The 24633-nt window shown below is 52.8% G+C and overlaps 7 protein-coding genes across 7 annotated transcripts; 6 read left to right on the plus strand and 1 right to left on the minus strand.

The window, feature by feature from the left end:
* Positions 1-752: 752 nt before the first annotated feature.
* Positions 753-1288, plus strand: MFIFM68171_09710 (uncharacterized protein; the record flags this gene model as incomplete). The annotated part of the gene is made up of 3 exons (XM_071065129.1): positions 753-999; positions 1061-1189; positions 1242-1288. 3 exons carry the CDS (start codon positions 753-755, stop codon positions 1286-1288), a joined length of 423 nt encoding a protein of 140 aa, XP_070921230.1.
* A 323-nt stretch (positions 1289-1611) lies between these two features.
* On the minus strand, positions 1612-2079 carry MFIFM68171_09711 (uncharacterized protein; the record flags this gene model as incomplete). The annotated part of the gene is made up of 1 exon (XM_071065130.1): positions 1612-2079. One exon carries the CDS (start codon positions 2077-2079, stop codon positions 1612-1614), a length of 468 nt encoding a protein of 155 aa, XP_070921231.1.
* Positions 2080-6878: 4799 nt separating this feature from the next.
* On the plus strand, positions 6879-7920 carry MFIFM68171_09712 (uncharacterized protein; the record flags this gene model as incomplete). Its single annotated transcript, XM_071065131.1, has 3 exons — positions 6879-6947; positions 7009-7622; positions 7671-7920. The coding sequence occupies 3 exons, from the start codon at positions 6879-6881 to the stop codon at positions 7918-7920; spliced, it is 933 nt and encodes a 310-aa protein (XP_070921232.1).
* Positions 7921-10382: 2462 nt separating this feature from the next.
* MFIFM68171_09713 (uncharacterized protein) lies at positions 10383-11390 on the plus strand (the record flags this gene model as incomplete). The annotated part of the gene is made up of 1 exon (XM_071065132.1): positions 10383-11390. The coding sequence occupies one exon, from the start codon at positions 10383-10385 to the stop codon at positions 11388-11390; it is 1008 nt and encodes a 335-aa protein (XP_070921233.1).
* A 1269-nt stretch (positions 11391-12659) lies between these two features.
* On the plus strand, positions 12660-14372 carry MFIFM68171_09714 (putative retrotransposon HobS hobase; the record flags this gene model as incomplete). Its single annotated transcript, XM_071065133.1, has 2 exons — positions 12660-13379; positions 13515-14372. The coding sequence occupies 2 exons, from the start codon at positions 12660-12662 to the stop codon at positions 14370-14372; spliced, it is 1578 nt and encodes a 525-aa protein (XP_070921234.1).
* Positions 14373-14623: 251 nt separating this feature from the next.
* MFIFM68171_09715 (Reverse transcriptase Ty1/copia-type domain-containing protein) lies at positions 14624-15133 on the plus strand (the record flags this gene model as incomplete). The annotated part of the gene is made up of 1 exon (XM_071065134.1): positions 14624-15133. One exon carries the CDS (start codon positions 14624-14626, stop codon positions 15131-15133), a length of 510 nt encoding a protein of 169 aa, XP_070921235.1.
* Positions 15134-21518: 6385 nt separating this feature from the next.
* On the plus strand, positions 21519-24465 carry MFIFM68171_09716 (NACHT domain-containing protein; the record flags this gene model as incomplete). Its single annotated transcript, XM_071065135.1, has 5 exons — positions 21519-21606; positions 21665-22218; positions 22269-24172; positions 24235-24275; positions 24425-24465. 5 exons carry the CDS (start codon positions 21519-21521, stop codon positions 24463-24465), a joined length of 2628 nt encoding a protein of 875 aa, XP_070921236.1.
* Positions 24466-24633: the final 168 nt, after the last annotated feature.

A 24633-nucleotide genomic window follows, 5' to 3' on the forward strand; every position in this document is an offset into this window, starting at 1 on the left:
GAGCCCTCTGCGAGCACCGACCTCAAATCATCTTGACCTGCTACGACCTCGGCAACTTAGGCTCAGTCGAAAGGTCCTTTCCAGTAGTGATAAACCTACCGAGCCTTGCCCCTTCAGACCTGGAAGCCGCTGCTGATAGCGTTTATGGAGAACTCCAAAACCCGGATTATCTTGTTCTATCGCGAAGAGCCTGGTCTGTCGAAATATGGGACGGAAGTCGTGACGTATCAGGAGTCTATAACCTGTGGCGTCAGTGTTTCCCCGATAAATTTCATCTCGACCGCGACCAATTTGGAGCGTTACTTTGTCGCGACGGATATGCGATGCACTACGTCGTTCGGAATCCTGGGACTTTACAAGTTCTTGGTTTCTGTGCCACCTACACCACCTATGCGGACCGTGATGGCGAGCATTTGCTTGGTTCTTTGGCTGTCCTCCTTGTACATCCATTATACCGGCAGCAAGGTATTGGCCGGAGCCTCCATGACCGTGCCTTGTGTCAACTTACAAAGATACGCGGCGTGTGCTGTTTACAACTTGGGAGTACTTTTCCTCGGCTTCTCTATGGGCTGCCCGTCGGCTCGCCGTCGGAAAACTGGTTTCGGCAGCGCGGCTGGCAAATTAGGCATTCCACGGCTCCAGACTTGGGCCAGGAAGTCTGCGATTGGATTCTCGAATTCAAGGATTGGCCGGCGACAAATTCGATCTCATCCCGCTTCACTTTCCGGCGTTGCGAATCTACTGAGTTCGACATGGCCCTAGACTTCGTCGATAGGCAGTCGAGGAGGACGAAGGACAAAATGGGCTGGTACGACCAATACGCTAAGCTAGCCAACACGATGAATATTAAGGATATTATCCTCGGTCTCAAAGGGGAAACAATTATCGCGGCAGCCTTGACGTACCATAGGAATACTGGAAGTCCGGTCTCCAACGATCTTCCATGGGCCGGGACCATTGCGGAAGACGTGGGCGGCGTCACATGTATTTGTATCGGCGGTACGAAACGCCGCCGGAATCACTCTTGTGAAATACGACTGTGCTAACACTCATTAAATAGACGTTGTTTCGCGCGATACCATCATGGTCAGGCTTCTTGAGAGTTGCATCCGTGTTCTCAAGGACCAGGGGATGAACAGGCTGTTCCTCGACGCTGTTAAACCGGGAGATGAAGGCTTTCAATCCTTGAGTGGGTACTTGCTTAATTAACGTAGCTTTACAACTCCCTAACTAAACATCAGGTTTCCGAGAGTGGGCAAGATATACAAAAGTCTGGCAGGATTGTTAGGATGCCGGAACGCCAAGGTGCCCTCCAGTTTGGCAGTTTCACTGGTTCGAACCGTTGATGGACGGCATCGAGGCGGAGCGTGCAGTGATCTCCGGTACACAGGTGTGGTTTCAATTTGCGGATGGATTGCATTTCAGCTGATGGATGAGTCGGACAAGGGACAAAGTTTCTTCAGTGGGATACAGCCGATTCCCATTGTAGATCACCCAGGACCAATCTTCTGACAGCTCCCATCCTCCCATGAAGAGCCAGTCACTTCCTTGTCGTTACCCCCCCTTTTTCTACCTTGCCATCCCTGCGCCTGGCCCATGCCCGCCCCAGTGTCAAACTCCACCTTGCCGTCTTTCTTGAAGATGCTCAACAATCATGGTTACTGGCTCCGCCACGAGGTCCTGCAGCACCAGCTTTAGAGCATCTTCGTCGCGCATTCTCGCCCGGGCGATTACATTGCCTCGCGTCCTCAGATAATGCCGGCTACTAAACGCCTTAGCGCGCGCCGGGAACTTGGAGAACAGTGTCCTCAGTACAATCCTCTGCTCCTCCAGGAATCCGCCCAAGGCTTGAGCCGAGGTGGGCATCGATCGTCTGCCAGCCGGGCTGGTTATAGGGTCCTTTGATGTGATCTTCTTGGCGCACCGCAAATGCATCTTCTCGCCCCAGGCATGGCAGACAACTGCCGTGGCTGCGGCTACGTCCCCCTTGCGCAGACGGAAGCAGATGTCACGCATCTGGTCCAGTGGTCCACGGACCTCTCCTTGTTGCGTCTTGCCATCCCAATATATCGGCAACATCCTGACGTTTGAACGTGAATAAGAGGGGCTTAAGACGGCCATTGATCGCCCGAGGACGGCGTCTCATGGATCTGTGCTGCCTCAGCACCATCAGGATGAGTGACTTGATATCACTGTCTCCACGGGAATGCCCAAGGGGACTGTCGGTCCGATTGTCATGCGGGTTATACCTCATTATGCACGCGAGAGCCATATTCTAGGAAGCCATGTCGCTAACTATCCCGAGTGACACAGCCTGGAGGAATGCGACGCAGAAGTGGCTGTATCGACACGCGGCGTGTCTGCATGAAAGGGAAGACGGAAGGCGGAATGGAGTTGGTGGCCTAATTGGCAGGCTGCTTCGGGGAGTGGATGCAGGGAGTCGACCGAGCACATCCTAACGGAGGGCTACGCGCCGATGGAGGAAGCTGGTCACCGATGAGCGGTGCATCCAAGTACTAGATGGACTCTCGAGCCGGATCTAAGGGCTGTTAATACTTAAGCAAGCTAACCCCCGACTCTCTCCGTTCTCAATGCTAGAAGTTACATTGTTCGTACTCAAATCCCATACAGTTTTCGTCGCTTCGTAACCAGGTACAGCTTCGCGATTATGCCAACAACTCTTCCACGGAAAGCTCCTCCAGCGCCATCTGGAACCTCGGACGCGCCTCCGGAGGTTGAACAGACCACTATGGTTTGAGCGTACGACCTAGCTATCAACGAATTATTCACTGAAACTTATTGGCAGTTACAAACTGAATGCTCTGAACCAGATCCTGTATCGATCTTAGAGGATCAGGAGAACCGTGAGCCAGTACTTAAGGAACTTCGCGGTACTCGATGCACCATAACTGCACGCTGGGGTTGCGAGAAGTTCGAATACACCAAAGACATCGACGACGAAGCGGAAAATCTCGACAACGAAGCGGAGAGTAGGCGCCTCGAGGTTTCCTTCACTCCGAATCCTCCGGCTGAGCGGGTGACCTTCGTACTCGACATTTGCCGCTTCCAAGATTTGCCGCGACAGACCACACAACCTTACCGGAAAGGTCGCCCTCTGCTTTATAAGGATTATAATACGGCATTCTACGGACATCTAACGGACGGTTCACCAGCCTTTAGGGGCGGGCATGCGGGCCTTCCAGAAGACCACCCATCGCCCACTATCTCGACCGTCCCCAATTCTCCAGCCGTAGGGAATCAACCGTCAGCAGTACACGATAGTGCGGTTAGCGGACTGTGCCAAACGTCGGCGGATGGTGGTAGACCAGATATTCAAGGTGAACAGGGTACCCGGCTTGGCAGTCTCAAACGGCAATGGTCTCCAGTGGATGTCTCCGGAGAAAGTGTGAAACGACGGAGGTTATCAAACTTGGAAAATCCTGCACATAAGGCTAGACCGCAGAATGACGGCGACCAGCCAGGTGGCGATCTTGCGGTACCAGAGTAGTTAGTAGGCCACTGGAGCCTACAGAATCGGAGTAGCAGGGAGAGCGAGCGTGGCAGATAAATATTATTGATCCCTCATTCTCATTCTTCGCGCGTCAGTACCGTCACTCATATGCACAGAACAGTATTACCCCATCGTATCGTCATTCTCTCGATACGACAAGACATATTGAGATTTCACGCGTAGTTTTACAATCCGGCTCGCCCAGGACCAATCCCCTAACAGCTCCCATCCTTCTATGAAGAGCTGAGAAAGCCAGTCCATTCCTTGTCGTTATCCCCCTCTTTTTCTACTTTGTCGTCCCTGTGCCCAGTTGTTTCATCACGCTTCATTAGTCTCATCTCCTAAATCCACCTCTCCTAAAGTCTGCCTTACTTATAACCACCAAAGGATCGCGATGCCGGAGGAACTGCGTAGGATGTTTAGTTATACCATCTGCAATACCGTCTGTGAGACCAAAATGCTCAGTTGGCATGGCGCTGGCCAAGGATCCAAGCACCAGAAACCAGTCCCAAAAATCTAACCGATAAAGGGATATAGGTCATCGCATGCTTACCGCAGATAGGTCATGCGACCGCCGTGTGTGCATAAAGGATGTGCGACGGGGGGTCTCCCGGTGCAGGGAATCCGGGGTAGGCGTGGCGGTTGGTGGCGCCTCCTGATAATGCAAGATATTGCGAATCACCACCGTATTGCGACTTTTAAATCATTTACCCATTCTCTCGCGAATTCCTTCCGTTCCCCCTTTGATCGGTATGCCGTACAGAATCCCTCTTTTGTCCTTTCGCTCTCATATCCTGCCCCAGGTGCTCAATAGGTGCCATTGCTGCGACACAATGAACCAGCCTACCCCCCAACAAAGACCTCTCCCTGCCCCTGTTCTGTCCCTGCCAAATGGTCATCGAAACGGCGAGATGCATCCCGAAGTTTACGCTCCCCTCGCCGGTGGAGACACTGGAGCCGTCCCCTCCCATCTCGCGCCGTTCAAACAAGAAGGATGGAGAGACGTAGCCCGGGAATTCCCCAACGAGACTTTCATGCTTGAACTTCCTAGTGGTGAGTGTGTCGTCGTCCCAGTAGATAAGGAACAAGCGTCGAAGCAAGCGGACGAGAAGAGACACCAAAATGCTGGGGCCTCAGCCAGGTTTCGGCAGAGAAAGAAGGAGAAGGAGAGGGCGCAGTTGCAAAAGGAGAGGGAGACGGAAGCGCGTATTCACTGCTACGAAACCGAGCTTCAGACCTTGCGGGTGCAACTACGACAAGTGGAAGCAGAGCGCGATAGATACAAGGAAGAGCTTGATTACCTACGAGGGATTGCATCTCAGGCCCCAGAAGTTCTTTCCAGTACACGCTCTCGAGACCCAGAGTCCACCATCAACCCTCCGACCCAACCACAGCCGGTCAACGACACTTCTCGAGTAGGCAAGAAGCGTAAGTGCGCTCCTTCATTCTCTGGCGGCCGTGCGAGAATGCTGTCAGGTTGTGCGGCCGGGTTCGTACCCCACGGGCTTTCCCCGCCGGGCGACAACGGCATACAAGAGTCCCCTTCCGGAGGCAGCTACGCGACTGAGCCAACCGCGACCACGGCACATGGTACGATCCAGCGGAGGGCGGTAACTGAGCCTCTGTCAGTATCGCAAGTGCCGCCACCGGTCCACTTGATATACACTGGCCCCTCTACGGGGAAGGAGTGGTGTTTGGGGCCGAAGCGGGGGCGGGATGGCCTGTGGGAAACTGCAACGCGGTCGCTTGGCGTTGATCGATCAACCGACCAAAGAAATACCGACACTAATGCTCGGGATGGACATGGGCAATTTCGCGCAACTGCGGCCTCACACCCAATGTCGCAGCCGACGACAACGGCGGCGACGTCAATCCCATTTCCGCCCTACAATTATCGATACGAGTCGGGAAGAGGGCTAAAGGAGGGGCGCGATCTTTACTGGGGGGAACGAGCTTTTCAGGAAGGAATTTCGGTTCGGGTTCCCGGCATCAGCAAATGGGAGAACCGAGGCCCGCCGACTCCAGCCCCCTCGAGTAGCGTGGACTCTTTCGCGGCGGATGCTTACCACCCGACGTTGCCACTCCTGCCATTACATTCACAGGAGCTATCTGCCACTCGCACTCACAACCCGGGTACCGGTATCGACCGCCCAGCGAGCCAATCCCTGCCGGTCAGCCGTACTTTATGGGCAGACCAGAAGCGCGAGCGCACTGATTTATCCCCTGGCGTGCCTTACCAAGGGGGATCCCGGTCTCTGCTGCTTCCCCCGCTATCGAGAATTACTGGGTGGTCCGAAAGAGCGACTCCGACCCCCCAAAGGCGTTCTTCTCTTTCAGGCGTCTCCTTTACGGGCTCGCTGCTCTCGGCAGCCACAGAGCTTAACCTCCAGGGTAGACCCCGGAAGGGGGCCGCATTGAATTCTTGGGACCCCTCGAAGTACCAGGACTTGGGGGAAGTGGTCAAGGGGCCGCGAATGCCCGGTCAGGCATCCGGGACAAACCCCGGCACTTCCACGTCAACCACCGGGTTACCGCCATTATTGCCGCCGGCATCAGCGAACCGCCCCGACCGAAGATCCACTCCAAACTCCATGGAAGACCCCCCAAGCTTGGTTCTGTGGCAAGAATGGATGCGAACATCAGCAGTGTCAAGAATGCACCCCGGTTGATGGACAAGGCAAGCCACAAGGGAAAAGGGCCCTGAAGGAGAGCTGAAGTGAACTGTCGCTCCAATAATAGAAGAGGATGCCATTGCCCTGCTACGGGTGCTTTGAACAAACAGTTATACATCTGGGGGCCAGTTCCGCAATAAGGTCCGAAATGCAACTTCTGCTCTAGTTACAACTTCTGCTTTACATTCCACGTGATGAGATAGCATAATTAACAAATTAATGAGGCATGTCAGCCTTAATTCAGTGCGCCCAACCAGACACTTGCTATCATCTGGGCCGCTCACTTGGGGCCGCCGGTTGTCAGAAAGATCGGCTGCATCCCCGCCGCTATCTCGGCTTGATCCCACTGTAGTTATCATCCGGTTTAGGTTGAAACATACGAGTCACGGGACGTTAACGGTTGGGCAAATACGGTCAAGTCATCAGCAGAGGCAGCCCCATCCGAATATGTTGTTGAAAAGTGGTGGACGGACTCGAAAGCGGGGTGGTGTGAAGGGGGGCACTCGGAAGAGAACAGCAAGGAGTTCGGATGCAGGCGGTGGGTGCAGACGGCGGTTGCTCATTCTGCTGTGTACAAATCATCGTGTCAAATTCTTTGCCGACGCGCCAGGGCGGGAGTGAAGGGAGGGATGGCAACCCTCCGACTTCAACTCGTCTGCTCTGAACAAAACACCCTCAATATACTTAACGCCACTATGTCTATACACGATTCTCCTATGGCCCGTTTTCTGTTAGCTATTATAGTTCAAATGGATCCCAAGGACGTAAGTTTATTTCTCGAAGAGTGTAGAGCACTAGGAAGGTATCTAAACCCTCGGAAACTAGGTAAAATGGGAAGACGTAGCCCGGAGCCCAATCCTAGATGAGAAAATAACCAGCGGCCATGCTGCCCGTATGCGTTACTCGCGGTTCCGTAAAGCTATACTACGCATCCCGACCAAACCACGCAGGAAGAGGAAGAACATATCGGCCACGCCAGGTGTGCCAGCCAAACAAGCACCCTCAACTGAGAGGAAGCCAGCGTCCTACGCTGCGAATGAAAGTCAGGCAGAGCCACAGGACCACGGCACTTCTAGCCGGAAGCGGACTGCCGAAACTGCAGAGCCTAGATTCCCTTCTCTCGATTTCTCAAGCACGCAGAAAGAACGCCTCGGCAACCAGGAGGGAGAGTCGACTTCGTTCTACTTGTTGAATAGGATGGCCGTCTTAATCTTGCCGCCGTGGGGCAGCCTGGCGCCTGTCGGCTTAGAGGGCACTCTGGTCGACACCGGCATCTTTAACGAGGGACAGGACATGCCCGAACCGCCAAAGTGCTATACATATGACCGCGTCGACGGTCGAATAATACGTGTCAAGGGGTGGGCAAGCGGCTACGAAGACGGTGGCCCGTTTGTGAGACAGCGGGAAATTCCTGTCCTGTGTGTCGACAACGCTGACTTGTAAGTCGACTGTCAGTCGGGTCTCTGAATGAAGGCTAACCAGAACAGTCACCTTTGGTCGCTTGGTTGGGCCTGGGCTTCGGACCTGTCCCCACTCAACTTCCACGATCCGGGCTCAGAAATCCCGTTGTTCGATGCAGCTCGTGACTACTACCTCTACCGTGTACGCGGGTACGGTCTTGAACGACGCCAAGGCGAGAATCCCACACAGACCCCAACCATGAGCGGTTTGCTTCAGCAACAACAGCCAGCCGACACCGAGGATGCCTTCCGCCCTCTGCCCAGCCGAGAGCTGTAACACCGAGCACGACCAGCCAACAGAAAGATCCCGCAATTTCCCTGCACCACCAGGCCTGGGATTCTGAAGACGGTGTGGAAGATGGCGAGGATGAGTTACATGCCGTACCAACACAGCGCCCTCTCCGTAGACAAGTTCCAAAACGCCGCTCGCCCCCCTCTGAGTCCTCATCCCGGTCGGCGCGATGCTCACTGAGCCCTCGGCGCCTCAGTACTTACCGCCATATTCACCCCAGCTTCCGGACCATAACCAGCCAAACATTTTCACGAACCCTTACCCACCGCAGTCGTGCATGCCCGACTACGGCTACCCACCAACCACGCCCCAAGCCTTCCATTGCACTATGGGTAATATCACTTCAGAACATAGGAATGTATCCGGTCCCTCCTCCGGTCTCTCCTCCGGTCATCCCAAGTCCTCAGGATGTAAGTGGGCAGGTCAGAGTTGTGCACAGTCGACCCAAGCCGCAGTGCTGGAGCACGGATGCAACACGGCCGCCAGTTCTCGACCTTCAGCAACTTTCTCCGACACCAAAGTGAAAAATCAGGTTAGGTCTCGGCCGTGCTAATGGTGAGCGTTGCATTACGCGTTACAACGCAACCACCGTGCGGGTAGAGACATCATGGAGTTTTAGTTAGGTTTCCAGATTTGACGTTAGCTGCTTGGTTCGGAGATATCTGGGGGAAACACCGACAAGGGACAAGGGTGGCAAATTTGTTTAGTAATTTACGTCTCTGGCTTTACCGCTACGCCAGGTCTTTCTCATGTACGGAATCCCGGTATTGCAGAATATTAATGACTACAGATGGCACCGCTCCCCTTTCCAAAAAGACAAGCCTTGACTGATTTCTCGTACTCCAAGCCATCCCAATCCTCAATTTTCTCGAGTCGCACAAAGTCATTAGCTCCGTCCGTATCTCCCTGCTCCTCCGTTCTTACCAACCTAAGCACAGGATTGTTGGTGCAGAGGATTTGTTGCTTTGTAGGAAACTTCGGAAGTGAGGAGTCAAATGTTACCCTATGTGTACCATTGGTTATGGGTATGTAAGGGATGTTGAACACGGCACTCCATAAGCAGGCCGGGCAATCTTTCTTAGAGCGATCGTGATCAGTTGAGCATAGCCTGCAGGGGCGGCCGCTTGGATGGAAACACGGCTGGCGGTACTCAGTCGGAGACTCGTCGCAGTGGTGTAATGGACACTGGCGTCGAAATTCGGCACTTGGCGTAGGACGGAAGTGCGGGTCGAGAGTCACCCAGAGCTCACGGAGACGGGGTAACACCTTAAGCAGATAGCCAAGACCGGATCGCATCGGAACAATGATTCTTTCCAGTCGCTGAAAGATCGGGCACCCGGGGCAGGCCGGTAGTCCGGATACTGAGAAGATGTCGCGGGCGTATGTGATAGCAAACTTTCTGCTACCTTTGACCATTTTGTAAAGTCGATGACTTTCTCGACATACGTAGAGTAGCGGATCCAGACCTGAGACGTCGTGGTCTAATGGTTTATCGATGACCTTAGATGTATATAACACTCTCTCCCAGATCATCAGGCGAAGCTCGGTAGGTAATCTTGAGAACTGCGAGAACGTTGTCTGGTAATTCGTTTCTGAAAGGGTTCCGCTTCGCGAAAGCTCTGTGGCAAATGATTTAGTATCCTGCTATCAGCGAACAGAGCCATTCTGGGAGACTCATACCAGTGCCTGTGCCTATAGCGTCCAGTAGCACCTCTTGAAATGGCTGGGAGGACTTCGCCTGCGGTTTGCAAGGTGAATAATTCATGACGAAGAGGTTCCAGTAATTATGCGAAAATCGGTATTCTGTACTAGTGCCCCGGTTGGCTGGTATGCGGGTGGTAGTCGGTGACGTTTGAGTGGGTGATGTGCAACGCAGAGGAGGTTGGGGCAGTGGCAAATATGTGAGTGAAGCCCAGCGGAAGACCGCCGGGGAAGTTTGCCGTGCCAGAGAGCAGGTAATTAATGAAGGTAGGGACGTCAATGCAGATTGGATCCTGCCCTTTCGTACGCTAATGGGCCCGGTGGGGCTTGGCAGTGCGACGGCGAGTGGCCGAAATGCGGTAGATGTGTTGGATACAGGGGTGATTTGGGATAAGGCCGTAAGGCATCAAGTCTTGGCCATGTGGATAAAAACCAGTGCCGTCCAGGGACATGAATTTTCACCAGAACAACGCACATGCTGAACACAATACATCCCACTCCTTTCTGGCTGAATACACGCTGTGTCTAACAATTAAGAGTCTCATACGCTATTACAGCTATCTGCGCATCAATTTGCACACGCGACCTTCAGCCAATCACAATGTCAACACCTGCGACCGTCATCTACAAGTCCTCGAAGGACTGGGAACCGTGGAAGACCGAGTTCCGCAAACGAGCGGAAGCATCAGTTCACGCACCGGAGCACAAGGATCACCTCTTCCACATCGACCGGCTCAAGCAACACCATGACGACCGGAATCCATCAACAAGATGAAGTCGACCCCAACGGACGACCGAACTCGCTCGCTGAGATGACCGCCGACGGACGAATCGCGTACAAGCAGGATTGGGACGAGTTCGTGTACGCCGATCGGGAATACAAGGAACACATGAAGGCTCTGAGAGAATTAACCAACTGGGTCTTGACGTCAATCTCGCCATCCATCCAGGAAACTACCCTATTGCCAGGGAAGAATCTGAAGGAATGGTATGAAGTCTTGGCACGGTCCGGAAAGGTCTACGAGCAGCGCCTTATGACGGATGTCCAGAGAGAATACCGTCAACATCTCACTCTGCTGCCCAAACAAGCCAAGAAGTTCGACGAATGGGTGCAGAAATGGCAAGAGACCATGGCCAGAGGCCAACACTACCAAGTACCGGAGACTATGTCAGCGCAGACCTGGAGCAACGACCTCATTCAGGCAGTAGCAACAGTGATGGAGACGTGGTCCACCAACTTTCGCATGAATAAGAGGACTGCAATACAAGATGGGTCACTCACCTATCAAGAGGTTGGATCAGATTTGCTGGACGAGTGGACTACCATCCACGGCCGCAGAGGAAAGGCGTTCAAAGGTGGTTTTCTGGCATGGCACGGAGAAGAAGCGGAACCCACAGAAGACGAGATCCATGTCGATGCAACTCCTATCGAGAGACCGGCTCAAGAGCCCTCCCAACAACCACGAAGCAGAGGCCGCGGAGGCAACAGGAGCCGTGGAGGCAGAGGCCGTGGAAGAGGAGGAAACAAACACCAGAGGACAGACTCACGGGAGGTGGGCTCCAAGTGTAGGGCATGCTTGCAATTTCACGACCTTGCAGACTGTTTCTACGTGTTCAAGCAGAAGAAGCCCAAAGGATTCAACCTTAATCCTCTCATTGTTGAGCTGGTAGCCGCTCGGCTGAAGGCCGACCCGGACCTCGAGAAGGAAGTCAAACAACACCTCAAGAAGATGGGCAAGGAGTTAGACGATTGACTCCCTGCGGGTGTGAAGAAAACAAAGGCGTCCTTTCTTGTCCAGGGGGCAGCCCTAAATGCTTCTTCATACCCATTGAGATACTCAGCAATTCTGGACTCCGGCACTACGATTCACATCTTTAACACCATCACTCGGTTCCTAAACTTCCGGCACCCACCTCCAGGAGATTGTGTGTTCGCGGGCGACGTGGTCGTCGCTATCCAAGGCTATGGGGAGGTCGACATAACGGTACGCGGACCTGATGGATCATGCATCATTCACCTATATGATGTGGCATTCTGCAAAAACTTTGCATGCAACCTGGTGTCACTCCGCCAACTCCGAAGGAAGGGGTACTACTGGGACAACAAGACTCCCAACAATTGCCTGCGCAGAAAGGACGACTCGATCGTATGCCACCTGACGGACCGATACGACCAATTTGTGATGGAAGATGTCCCACTCGGTATGACGAAGGCAGCTTTTGGAGTACGCCGCAACTACTTCAACTCGTGGACCGAGAGAGCACCGAGCACGGCAACAGAACGAGTGTGGCACCTCAGACTGGGTCACCCGGGCCCAGAGGTATTGAACCATCTCTCCGGCCACTCTAACGGGGTGCGAATCAAAGGGCCTTCGACGGTTGAATGCAATGCCTGTGGAAAGGCAAAAGCAAGGAGGAAAATTCGACGCCAAGCGAGAGAGAGGCCATCAAAGTCAGGACAACGGTTTGCGGTTGACTTCCTGGACCTTGAGCCAGATGGCGACGGATTCTGGAGCGTGATGCTCTTCACTGACCGTTACTCTGGGTACATGTTCGACATCTACCTGAAAAGGAGGACTGGTGAAACCTTGGTTGAAGCGCTTAAGTACTTTCTGGGGGTATTGGCCAACCAGTACCAAATTGCGCCTGAAGTATTTGAGTGTGACAACGAGATCACCAAAGCAGAGACAGTAGAACGCTTCCTCCGAGAGGAACAACATATTCGTCTCGAGCCCTCGGCACCTCATACCCCAGCCCAAAACGGCGGAGCCGAGCGCTCAGGGGGTGTGATCAAGGAGAAAGCACGCACGATGAGAGCAGCAGCTAAGTTACCCTCCTTTCTTTGGGTTGAGATATACAAGGCCGCGGTGTATCTGTACAACAGAACCCCAAGGTATCACCTATTTTGGCAAACTCCATATGAGACTTTTTACACCTACCTTGCATATAGGGACGGTATCGTGGTCAAGGACCGCAAGCCCCGACAAGGCCATCTTCGTGCCTACGGCTGCAAGGCGTTTGCAATGTCTGCTGATGCACAAGAGAAGAGGAAACGACGCCAGAAGCTCAACCCCAAGGCATGGATCGGATACCTGGTTGGGTACAACTCAACAAATATCTACAGGGTGTGGAATCCACTGACCAACGAGGTCATCGCTGTCCGGGATGTAGCATTCAATGAGGCCGAGTTCTTCTCTGGTGACATCACGGACTTGAAGGATGACTTGCTGCGCGTGACAGAAGAGGAGCTGAGAGCCATGCTCGAGACGGTACGGCTTCAAGAGCCACCCAACCCAGAACCTGGTGCTACAACCCAAGAGGAAGACGAGGAACTCAGTGGAATAATTCAGGAGCACCTAGGAGAGGGGGAGAGACATCAAGGAGGCTTCGGCGAGGAACTCGCGCAGGATGGTGTCGATGGCAATGTATGTACGGGAGGGACTGATCATCCCTACTCGACTGCACGATTCGAACCACTTCTGACCCCAGAGTCTTCTCCTCCCCCTGTGGCAGCCCTGCTGGCCACTGCCTTCAGAGGGCTCACGGAACGCAAGGAAAGTGCTGAGATTGCTCGCTGCCGGCAGGAGGAGGACGCTCGTCTCCTGTTAGTTCCGCCCGGAGATAATCGGGCCATTCGTCGTCGATACGGAGTGTGGGAGGCCGCGTTCAACGCGGGTAGACTCGCGACACCCGTTGGTACGTACAATGGAGAGCGTGTGACCAAGAGGCAACTTCACAAGATTGTGGGTAAACCTACGGTGCGCACTGGAGGTTCGCAGTTCAAGGAGTCGGACCCAGGCGACTCATGCACACACGTGCCTCGTCAACCTGGAAAGATACATCGGCGAGACCTGCCGCCGCCGCCACGAAACCATTAGGAGTTGGACAAGCATCCTATGGCCGTGGGCTTCCGTGAGGCAGAGAAGGCACACCTTCAAAGCCATCGAGAAAGGCAATCTTGGACTGAGGTCGACAAGGAGAAATCCGCAGGCCACCAGCTGCTGGGGTGCATGTGGGTATATGTGTACAAGTTTGACAAGCACGGATGGTTCATCAAGTGCAAGGCCCGCCTCGTCGTACGGGGTGATCAACAGGCCAAGACAGTACTCGAAGACACATACGCATCCACCCTCGCCGGCCGCTCCTTTAGGACGCTCATTGCTATTGCCGCCAGATTCGATCTCGAGCTCATTCAGTACGACGTCGTCAATGCCTTTGTGCACGCCAAGCTCCCATACGATGTGTTTATGCGGATGCCCCCAGGGTACAGGACACGTGGGAAAGTTCTGCATCTCCACAAGGCCCTGTACGGACTACGGGAATCACCATTGCTATGGCAGAGGCACTTCACACAAACCCTAACCAGGATGGGTTTCACACCAGTGCCACACGAGCCATGTTGCTTTGGGAAGCAGGGAGTGTTGATCTTCTTCTACGTCGACGACATTGTTGTGGCCTACCGGAAGACTGCACAGGAGACTGTAAATGCGACAGTCAGAGAACTCGAGAGAACCTACACTCTCCAAGGAGGACATGACCTTCAATGGTTTCTTGGAGTTGAGGTCATTCGTGACCGACAGAGACGATTGATCTGGCTCTCCCAATCCGACTCCCTCAACAAGTTAACCAGACTAGTCGGACAATCAGATACCAAGTGTCCGGAAACCCCGATGAAGCAGAAGGAATTGCTGCCGTTCGATGGTCGCGCCTCGCCGTCATCAATCAACAAGTACTAGCGGAAAACAGGTTCTGTCCTGTATGCTGCAGTTATCAGTCGACCCGACATCGCCTTTGCCGCCTCGAGACTCTCACGATTCAACATGAACCCTGGCGAGGAACACTATGATGCAGTCGACCACCTCATTCGGTACCTGCTCGGGACAAAGAACTTGCACTCCAACTCGGGGGTGGGAACTCCCTAGACACTTGGAGCGACGCGTCATTTGCCGACAACAGTCTCGACCGCAAGAGTTCTCAGGGTTACGCCATGAAGCTTTTTGGAGGATTGATTGGCTGGAGGGCCAATAAGCAAGCCACAGTGACTACTTCTACTACAGAAGCGGAGTTGTTGTCTCTTGCACAAGCTACGAAGGAAGCTCTCTTCGCCTCTCGCCTGATCAAGGAGCTGGGAGTCACATTAGATTCAAAACAGTTGAACATGTGGTGTGACAACAAACAGACGATTCGACTCATCAACACAGAAGTGGCCACCTTGCAGACAAGGTTGAGGCATGTCGATATACACAACCATTGGCTAAGACAAGCCGTTGAGAGAAAGCAGATCAGAGTGGACTACACACCAACAGGGGACATGCTGGCAGACGGCCTCACCAAGGCATTGACTGCAGAGATGTTCAAGAAGTTCAGAGAACAGGTCGGGGTGGTGGATTTGACGGACAGGATTGAGACTCGGAAGCTGAGGGAGATGAAGGAAGAAGATTTGGATGCCTTGGAGGATCTGCTCTCAGGTGGAGAGTCGGATTGGATGCCATCATGATGGAATCACCTTGTATCTCTTGAACTAAACAGTCAACTGCGAGGGCAGTCGCCTGAGGGGGTGTGTTGGATACAGGGGTGATTTGGGATAAGGCCGTAAGGCATCAAGTCTTGGCCATGTGGATAAAAACCACTGCCGTCCAGGGACATGAATTTTCACCAGAACAACGCACATGCTGAACACAATACATCCCACTCCTTTCTGGCTGAATACACGCTGTGTCTAACAAGATGCACTGCTAAAGGATTGCCTTGCGGCTACGTTGGCACCTCTGGGCAGGCGAGGGCAATTGCAGGAAATTGAGTGATGGCTATGGGTCCGGGTCAGTCTGTAGAAGCTGTGTTGCCGGTTGGTCACAATGGGTAACCGTCGATGCGAAATTGGCAACGTATGTTATCATTTCTTGGTTAATTGGTTGGCAGGCAAAGGCGCAAAGCGCAGACGCATCAAGCTCTCTGCTCATTACCGCCGAGGATTCCGATATCTGGAGACCTCAAGACAAAGCCGCCGTCCTGGCCGGTAGCGACCGTTCTTTTCCAGGCCGGGCCAAGACCTTCGTCCTGCACCCATTACCAGCATTCTTAGGGATCGCCTCATACCCTGGCTTCTCGTACGATGCTTGACGCACAGTTCATTACGCCGGATTCGAGATGGTACGCAGTCTGAGCCCGGTGTCGTTCAAACCCACTCTCGAGCAGGTCCACTCCTGACCTTCTGTCTAGCTCTCACTTGCGGTCGGTGATCCCTGCCGACTCAACTATGATTGCTTAGTTAACGCTTTGGCGTCCAAAAATCGTATCTGTTGTTTTCATATTCCTGCTGCTAAGACATGACATATTGCCAAGACTCTTACTAATTTAACTGAGAAAAAGGTCCCGTATTGCTTCTTCCTGACTGATGATCCACAATGATTTCGTCTACCTCTGAATTGGGCTTTATTACAATATAGATTGTGATAGAAGTAGTTTCCTGTCCTGCTGGTAATATCTCACAGAACAAGCTCATTTTATTGGGTCCTAGGTACCCCATGTAATACTCATCGCCCATCACCACTCCCTTGACTGCACGGCCGTATATGACTGCTGCCCAACCCTCGGCAAACGTGTGCTGAGGGCGCAGATGTATGGCGAGATATGAAAATGGCTTGTTTGGGTCATAGGTAATTGCAAAGACGTAGGTGGCCGAGTTGCCGACGCTCCAGCTGTCTTGCGGCTTGGTAATACACCGCCCTCCGGCCGGGACAATGCAGAAGGGGTTTTCGGGAACTTCTTGGATTGCCATTGGCGTGAATATAGACGAATAACGGCGGCGGCGAATGCAGCGGCGTGGTTGGCAGGCCGTCTTTATAGTTTTGTACTCGTACGGATTCAGGCCACTAAGCCCGGTTTTAGGCCCCTGGGGGCCAAACGTTACGGAGGGACTAGAAACGGGACACAGAGCAGAACCAGGCCACAGAAGATCACGGTATAGCCCCAATATGTCAGTCGGGACTCTTTTTTGGACATCCCAGATCCGGGCTTCAGGATCGCATCCGGGATCTCGGATCCACTCAATGCCACAATTCCCCATCCCAAGCCACTCCCTTATTTTTCACCTTGCACTAAAGGGATGCTTCGCTCACCCAATCCACACAGCTTTTACACGCCTCTTCATCCCATCCCACAGCGATGGCTTCGTTACTTTCTTTGCCCTGTGAAATTCTTCTAATGATCTTCGAGTACCTTAGCTACGTCAACTATTACTACGTTATGCGCTGGAATCATGACACTCTATCTTGTCGCCTAGTCTGTAAAAGATTAGCAAAACTTGGGTGGGAGGTAGCATCCAAGCATATTTCTTTCATCACAGATGAGAGGGGACTTAAGAGCCTGCTCGAATTATCACGGTCTCCGTTGCGCGAGGGGGTTAGGGAGTTATCCTGCTACTTCGAAGTGTTCCACGCGGAACCAGCTTCATCTCTGTATACTTTCAAGACGAGGCTTGGCAGATTCGGTGAGTGCCGTCTCCTCAAAGAGGTTAATACGATGTTCGAACAACACTACCTTGGACGCCGTTTCCAAGAGCTCCTGGAACGAGACGGGCGATATCTAGCAACCTTGGCCGACGCCTTACCTCGGTTTCGAAATCTCCGCGCAATTCATATATCGAACTCTTGGGCACGTCCCTGGGAAGATGATGATGGCGCGGATTTGCCGAACGATGCCTCAATGTCCCCGTTCGGGTATCGATTGTTTGATGCCATCACGGATGCGCTCGCTACGCCGGAGTGCGGAATCGAGGTTCTTACACTAAGCAGCTTCCACCCCGAATCAGGTGAGTCGGAAGATCATGGACCGGTCGATACTATACAGAGCCTTCCTTCCAGTGTATTTGAAAAATACAAGCAGGCTTTCGGGAAGTTGAACCGCCTGAAGATAGCGTCGCCGCGGACCTTGAACGCTGGAGTGAGGCTGAACCTCCCTGGACTGTTAGCTTTGATACGGTCTGCAACTATGCTCGAGGAACTAGAGTTATCATTCGGGTTGGATAGCGACTTTCTTCTACCTCCCCAGTTCCTCCTCTCCATCGAATTACCCAACCTACGGACTCTAGTATTAGAAAACGCAACCTTCAAAAAACCCGACAGTTTGCTTATGTTCCTCCGGAAGCACTCCGCTGCCTTAAGGAATGTTCGGTTTTCCGGGCTCTGTCTCGAGCGTGGCTCCTGGGATACGGTCTTCATCACGATGAGGGATACTATGGCCTTAGATTCAGTCAGAATTTGTGGGGTCCTTATACGGCTCAACGAACTGTGGGTTGCGCAGTGCAATGCGGAGTTCAACCAAGCCGTTCGTGACTTTGTTCAGCGAAAGACGAGCATTAATCCATTTGATTTGCTAAAAGCTGCCTTAATTCCAGCCGCTCAGTAAACAGCCAGACCGCGAAGGAATCCAGAGCAATAAGGGAGCAAGCTGCCCCTCGCACTCGAAGATGCCTTAACGCCCGAGTGCCAAGAGAGGCAGGAGAAAGTGATGCTAGAGGAAAGCCGTAGATATCCTGCCCAAAATGATAGATACCTAGTAACTAGTTAAATCCTCGGAAAGGAAATAAGCTTACGCAGCTACGATATAGGGCGAACGGGAAATGTTAACTAGTTAATTATTATATGAGTTATAGTTTCACCGGAACATGACCGATACAGCATCTGTCCTGTGATGTCGGCTTGAGTTGTAGGGCTAGGGCAACACCCCAGGCTTTAGATCTGCTAGTACAGGAAGTACCTGGTCTAACCCTCGATGGAACTTCAAAACACTGCTTTTCAGCAGTTCTATGTCAGACTCATAGCTTTGAACTAGTTCTTGAAGTTGCTGGTGGCTCTGCCGCAGTTGGCGGGCTCCTTCCTCTACTTCTCTCCTACGTTCTGATTCTGTGTTTGCTTTGTCCTTCCACTCGCACAGTTGTTTGCAGAGCTTTGCGTTTTCTTCTCTAAGCTCGGTAATTCTAGAGCTAAAGCTCATGTCGGTGAGCTTCAACTGCAGCCTCGATCAGAAATCGTCATCTCAGGTCTAAGGTTTTAGACATACTGGTGTGTATACATCAGAACTGCAGTTTGAGGGAGCTTTCGAAACAGCCTCGAAAGTAACTCCAACCTCTTCGCATAAAAGTCTATAAGTGCCGATGGAATGGTCGCTTAGTTTTTTGGCGAAAACACTGCGGAGGGATTCTTCCTTTCCTGGGAGCAACTTCCAAGTGTACGGATCTGTCGGCCGAGGGCTGAGACGAACTTCGGACGGCTCTATACTTACGCCTAGTCTATTGCCTAGATTAAGTTTAGCGTAACCTCCACTAAACAATAGAAAACTCTTACAAATATGCTCCGCAAGCACCTCGCGACACTCCTGCCTGAGGCGTCTACGTTCGACGTTACTCTGTCTCGGCGAAGCCATCTTGCCATTGCCCAGTGCAGGCGATGAGGGTAAAATTGTCCTTATTTTATTGCTGTGAGGGTCTTATTTGTGAGATAGCCGCAAGAGGGGCCCAGATTTTCAACATTTCGTATATGCGGTGCAATTGACCACGTCGGTAGGCTACTTGGAGCTGTGTGGCGAAGCCGGCCTGGACCTAGATCTGGCCCCCATGGCTGGACTTGGTGCGGACCAAAAGTGGGAACAAAATGTCCCGATTGTATTTCGATTACAGGAGACGCAAACTGCAAGCGGTTTGCCCAAAAGAGCCTTGGGGAACGAAGCTAGAGGTTGCGGCAATTCTCAAGATGCGGGATAGTTGGTAGCCAAAGGTTCGTTGATAAATTCCCAGTGAAGGACACTAAGTTACTTTTTTGGTGGCTGACATCAGTGCGGGTTTCAGAAATGCCAAGGCCCCTGATACAGTCACTAGCGAAATCGGCTTCCGCTTTTCACTCTCATATCTTTCAGGCGCACGGACCATTTATGCATCTAACCATCCACACCGTGTGCCCTCGCACGTACTTTTGTACTAAACAGGTATATATATACGGTAATGCAACAACGGAGTATTACAATGACCTGGGCTGTCAGCTAGAAGTAGCTGCAGCAAGAAATGGCTGTCAATACAATGACCGCCGTCAAATTATAAGGCGGATCTGGTTTCACTGCGGATTCCATTAACGGCTAAAACATAAGAGAGGGCACGGTTGATTTCTTTGACCAAGTGCCTTGGATAGCGATAGTTCCGGTTGCTACTGCTGCTCGACTGCCGGCCCGCTCATCCGGCCGTCTGCTGTTCGGCCGCATTCTGGACGATGCAGGTACGGTCTCCGTGTCACTGTTCGTCAGGTAGTGGACTTATGAGGTGGGGTTTCCTCAGCGGAATGCGGCGACGGAAGCCGAAGCTACTGGAGGACAGCGGCTAAACCAAACTCACCAGAACGGCCGCCCCGCCGCAACTTCGTCGACAAAGAAAGACCCTTACATATATCCGCATCAAACTGCTTCACCTCCTGGCGGGTCTTTGTTGTCGAGTACGTTTGTCCATGGGCTACATACTGTAACTGTTAAGTGGGATCGCGAGAAGATTTAAACCGCCCATGACGCGGCCGAACCATGGCCCAAAGCCCTCCATCCAAGTTCCCAAGTGTCACGCATTGTCCTCAATCCTACTCTACGACACCACTCTGCTGCAATCCACGATGTATGCGTCATATTCGAATGTGAGGACGCGAGCGGTCGGGAGCTCTGACGCGAAAAGGAAGTTGGGCTATGGCTCGGTCGCGTAATCGGCGGTCCAGGTCTTCTCGCGATGGCTAGTAAGGCCGTGATGAAGAAAATGCTAGCCTAGGATCATTAGCTATGTCAATCGCATTTGGAGGAGGGGTCGCACTTTACAAAACGGAGCCGCCGGGCTATGATGCGGCTTGATGCCTGAAAGGACACGCAGTCGGGGCCTCGCTGAACTGACCTGAATATCTTAGCATGAGGATCCCCACTTGGGCAAGCGCTCCCGCTCCCGCCTCCATCTCTTCCATCTTGCGAACGATCGCATTCTCAGCATCGATGAGCTCGGGAGTGCTGCCTGCCCGGTGAGCAGCGCTGATCAAGGACGCTCGAGCGGTGCGATCCCTTGGCCTTTGGGATATATCCTGTGTGACTTAGAGGTTTCGCCGTGCTTCTAAGGCTTCCGCGCTTGGTATCGAGGAGCGAATAAGTCGTAGTGATGGTTCGTCGACGATGCGTGGATTGCGAGCAAGGGCCGGAGTCAGCTGCGGACGCGTCGCCAGGCGCTCTGGAACTGGATGCAATTAGCGCGCGCGACGATAAGGGATCGCGCCCAGATCAGATTGATCAATCGGGAACGAGAAAAGCTTACTGTATCTGAAACTTTATCTTCTCTTAGGGATAAAGTTGCAATATTTTCCGTTAGTTGCTACTATATTGGTTGTGTCGAATGATGCGAAGTTTCTGGGACTGGTGAATTCTGGATGACGCGACGCGGGGGCGCGGGCGCGGGGTGTCTCCCAACCCCGTCAGCCAGAGAAATGGGCGGATCGCAAGTCATCGAGACTTCGTGCAACTTTACCCGGCGACTACGTGCACGATGGCCTCGGCTCGTCGCGTCGCCCGCCATCTTCGCGCAGAGAGTTAGCCCAGAACGTCTTGTCTCTAATCTTCACGATAAATCCGCTGTTAGGGTTGGATTCACGTAATCTCGCAACGGAAGCGATTATACCATGTTGCCATTCGTCAATAACCCCTGCCACAGCGGTTCTCGTGGGCAATCGACAGCCAAACAACCCAGACCACAATTTTCAGCCACCGCTGCCCGATAACCCCGCAGAATGCTGCTGTCAATCTCGTTTTCGCTACCATCGCAAAAGCATCTCTCCTTCCTGGCAAACATCGTTATTCAAGCTACCTCTACTGAAAACATGCCAAACCCGTGCAGGAAGTGGTTAAAAGAGCTCTTCAGGAGTCGTCGTGCAGCATCGCCGGCTTCGCCTAGCGCGCAGTCCGTGGGTATGTTAAGACTTAGCGCCGTATCGCAAGCTTTCTCGTAGCTCACATTTTCCGGCAGACATCCAGTCCGAGCAGAAACCCGCGCAACACCCGTCTGCCGCCGACCCTCAGGCAGCCCGACCCAGCACAGATGCGGCGACAACAGTTTGTCACCAGCGAACTGCAGCATCACAATTTCTGTCTCCCGAACTCCCCGTCGAGCCCCAAAACAAGTCAACAGCGACCGAATCTACAGAACAACCAATCCCTGCCATTTCCACGTCCGAGAGGCTGTGGAACGCCGCATATAACGACCTTGAGTTGGACGATGCAGAGCTTGTCGGGTCGTACGTGAGAATCCTGGAGAAGGTTCTCGGCGGTGAGACCAATGAGCCCTCCACAGCCGACCCCAGAGCCAAGCTGAAGGATCCAACCGCGCGACAAAAGCACATGAGGGAGTTGGTGCAAAAGGGCCAGGAGAGAATATCTAAGACATCTAAGGTAACTATCGGAGTGGGCGACGTCGCCGACTTCGTCCTGTCTGCCAAGGCAATGGTAGACCTGGTACTCCAAAGTGTGCCGCAAGCGGCACCAGCTGCCCTTCCATGGGCCGGTGTTTGCCTTGGGCTGCAAGTAAGCAATCGTCCTTCTATCGTGTCTTAGCTTTTCTGACAAATGCCCAGATGCTGCGGAATCCTGCACAAGCAACAAGAACCAACCTTGCTGGTATCGCTCACGTCATCTCCAGAATGGATTGGTATTGCGCCTTGACCAAACATCTCCTGGACGAGAACAACAGTGACGAGTTCCGGGAGGTCCTTAGCCAGCTGGAGAAGGGGATTGTCGACCTCTATAAGGCTCTTCTTCTATATCAGATGAAGAGTGTTTGTTCGTACTATCGCAACCAAGGCCTTGTTTTTCTTCGCGGTATGCTTAGTTTGGATGACTGGGACGGTGATCTAGGGCTTGTCACAACTGCAGAAGCTACTGTTCAGAATGACGCCGCCCAATACTCCCAAGAGCTAACGAAAGTTTCCATGGGAGGACTCGTCCGGCGTGCTGAGACAATGGAGAAGCGGCTCGGCGACATCCACCAGGATATTCGGGATTTCATCTCGTTGCAGAAGGACGCCCGCAGAGATGATTTCGAGTCGGCATGCCGCAGAGATCTCTGTGTTGTTGACCCGCAACACGATATGGAGCGGATTGAGAAGAGCAAGGATGAGTTGCTCGACGAAGCGTTCAAGTGGATCCTCCGCACCCCAGAGTATGCGGCTTTTACCAATTGGGATGACACCGGATCCGATTACCCACCACGCCGATTGCTTTGGATCAAGGGACATGCCGGCACCGGTAAAACAATGCTTATGATCGGTATCATCCGCCGACTCTCCCTTCAGCCGGCCGCCCTAGCACCAGGGGTTTCCTTCTTCTTTTGCCAGGACACAGACATGGCCCTGAACAACGCCACGGCCGTCCTCCGATCATTGATCTGGCTTCTCCTTCTTCAGCAGCCGTGTCTCATATCGCACATACTTCAAAAGCATAAGGATTCGGGCGCCGGACTCTTCAAGGATAAAAATGCCTTCCACGCCCTATCAGAGGCATTTAAAAATATGCTAAAAGATCCTCTACTTCAACCTGTGTACCTCGCTGTCGACGCACTTGATGAGTGTGTGGAGGACAGGCTGAAACTCATCCGTCTCATTTCGACGTCGCTTGAACTCTCCCAAAAGGTGAAATGGTTGCTTTCCAGCCGTCCTGAAGTCGACCTTCTCGCTGAGCTTAGAATTCCGGGTACCGACTCTCCGGAAGTTTCAGATGGTCTTGTGGAGCTGGATACTCAACGTCTAGCGAAACCTGTCGTTGCCTACATCAGTCACAAGCTCTCGACTCTAGCGAGCAGATCTGGGTACGATGAGGCTGTTCTGGATGAGGTGTCGCATGAAGTCCACCAACGAGCACAAAACACCTTTCTTTGGGTGGCCCTCGCGTTCAAGGCCCTCGAGAAGGATGAAGTGCACGGGAGTTACGCTGTTGAGTACATCAAAGACATGCCTTCTGGCTTGTCCGAGTTGTACGATCATATGATAACTAGAATCGAGAAGAGAAACGCGAAGATTTCCCAAGACTGCAAAAAGGCGTTGGTGGTTGCCTTTCTCGCACTCCGCCCGCTCTCTCTACCTGAGCTTGGCGTACTTGCCAATCTGCAACCCAATAGGACAAGACCAGCTGTCGAGACATGCGGCTCATTTCTGACGATTACCGGAGAAACGGTCAGTTTAATCCACCAGTCGGCCAAAGACTACCTGGAGAGGAACTTTACAGCTAAGCTTCAGCCAGCTGGGGTTGCCCAAGGTCATGCGGACATCGGCAAGCGCTCAATCGAAGCAATGTCCTCCGACTTAAGGCAAAACATGTACAATCTCGACTTCGGCTTCAAACCAAACGATATGACAGTCCCATACCCAGATCCATTGGGACGCATCCGATACTCTTGCATGTTCTGGGTCGATCATCTCCGCTTCTGGAAAGACGAGAACTCTGGGTGTTTGAGAGAGCTAACGGACAGCGGAAAGGCGTTTAAGTTCCTGAAGGAATACCTCCTCCACTGGCTTGAGGCTTTATCTCTCCTGGGGAAACTCTCAGATGGGGTATCGTTGATAAGAAAGCTTCTGCACGCTGTCCAGGTCAGTTAATGGCACTGTTATAATGCTCTACAGTGACTAATTATTACTAGTTACAGCAAGATACAGCTTCTAATTTTGTTGACTTCCTAAACGATGCAGAAAAGTTTATTTGCAGTCATGGATCGATTATGGAACGGGCTCCATTACAGATATACGGTTCTGCACTTATCTTCAGTCCAACCTTAAGTGAAGTCAGAAAGCAGCAGTGGAAGAAGAGGCTGTCATTTATCAAATCGGCCGCAGGCATTAAGGACCACTGGGGTGCGCACCAACAGACGCTCGAGGGGCATAGCTATTACGTCAGCGCGGTGGCGTTCTCGCCGGATGGGAAAACGCTTGCGTCAGGTTCGGGCGACAA

The sequence above is a fragment of the Madurella fahalii genome, assembly GCF_045866475.1.
Source record: "Madurella fahalii IFM 68171 DNA, scaffold_5, whole genome shotgun sequence".
Lineage (NCBI taxonomy): Eukaryota > Fungi > Ascomycota > Sordariomycetes > Sordariales > Madurella > Madurella fahalii.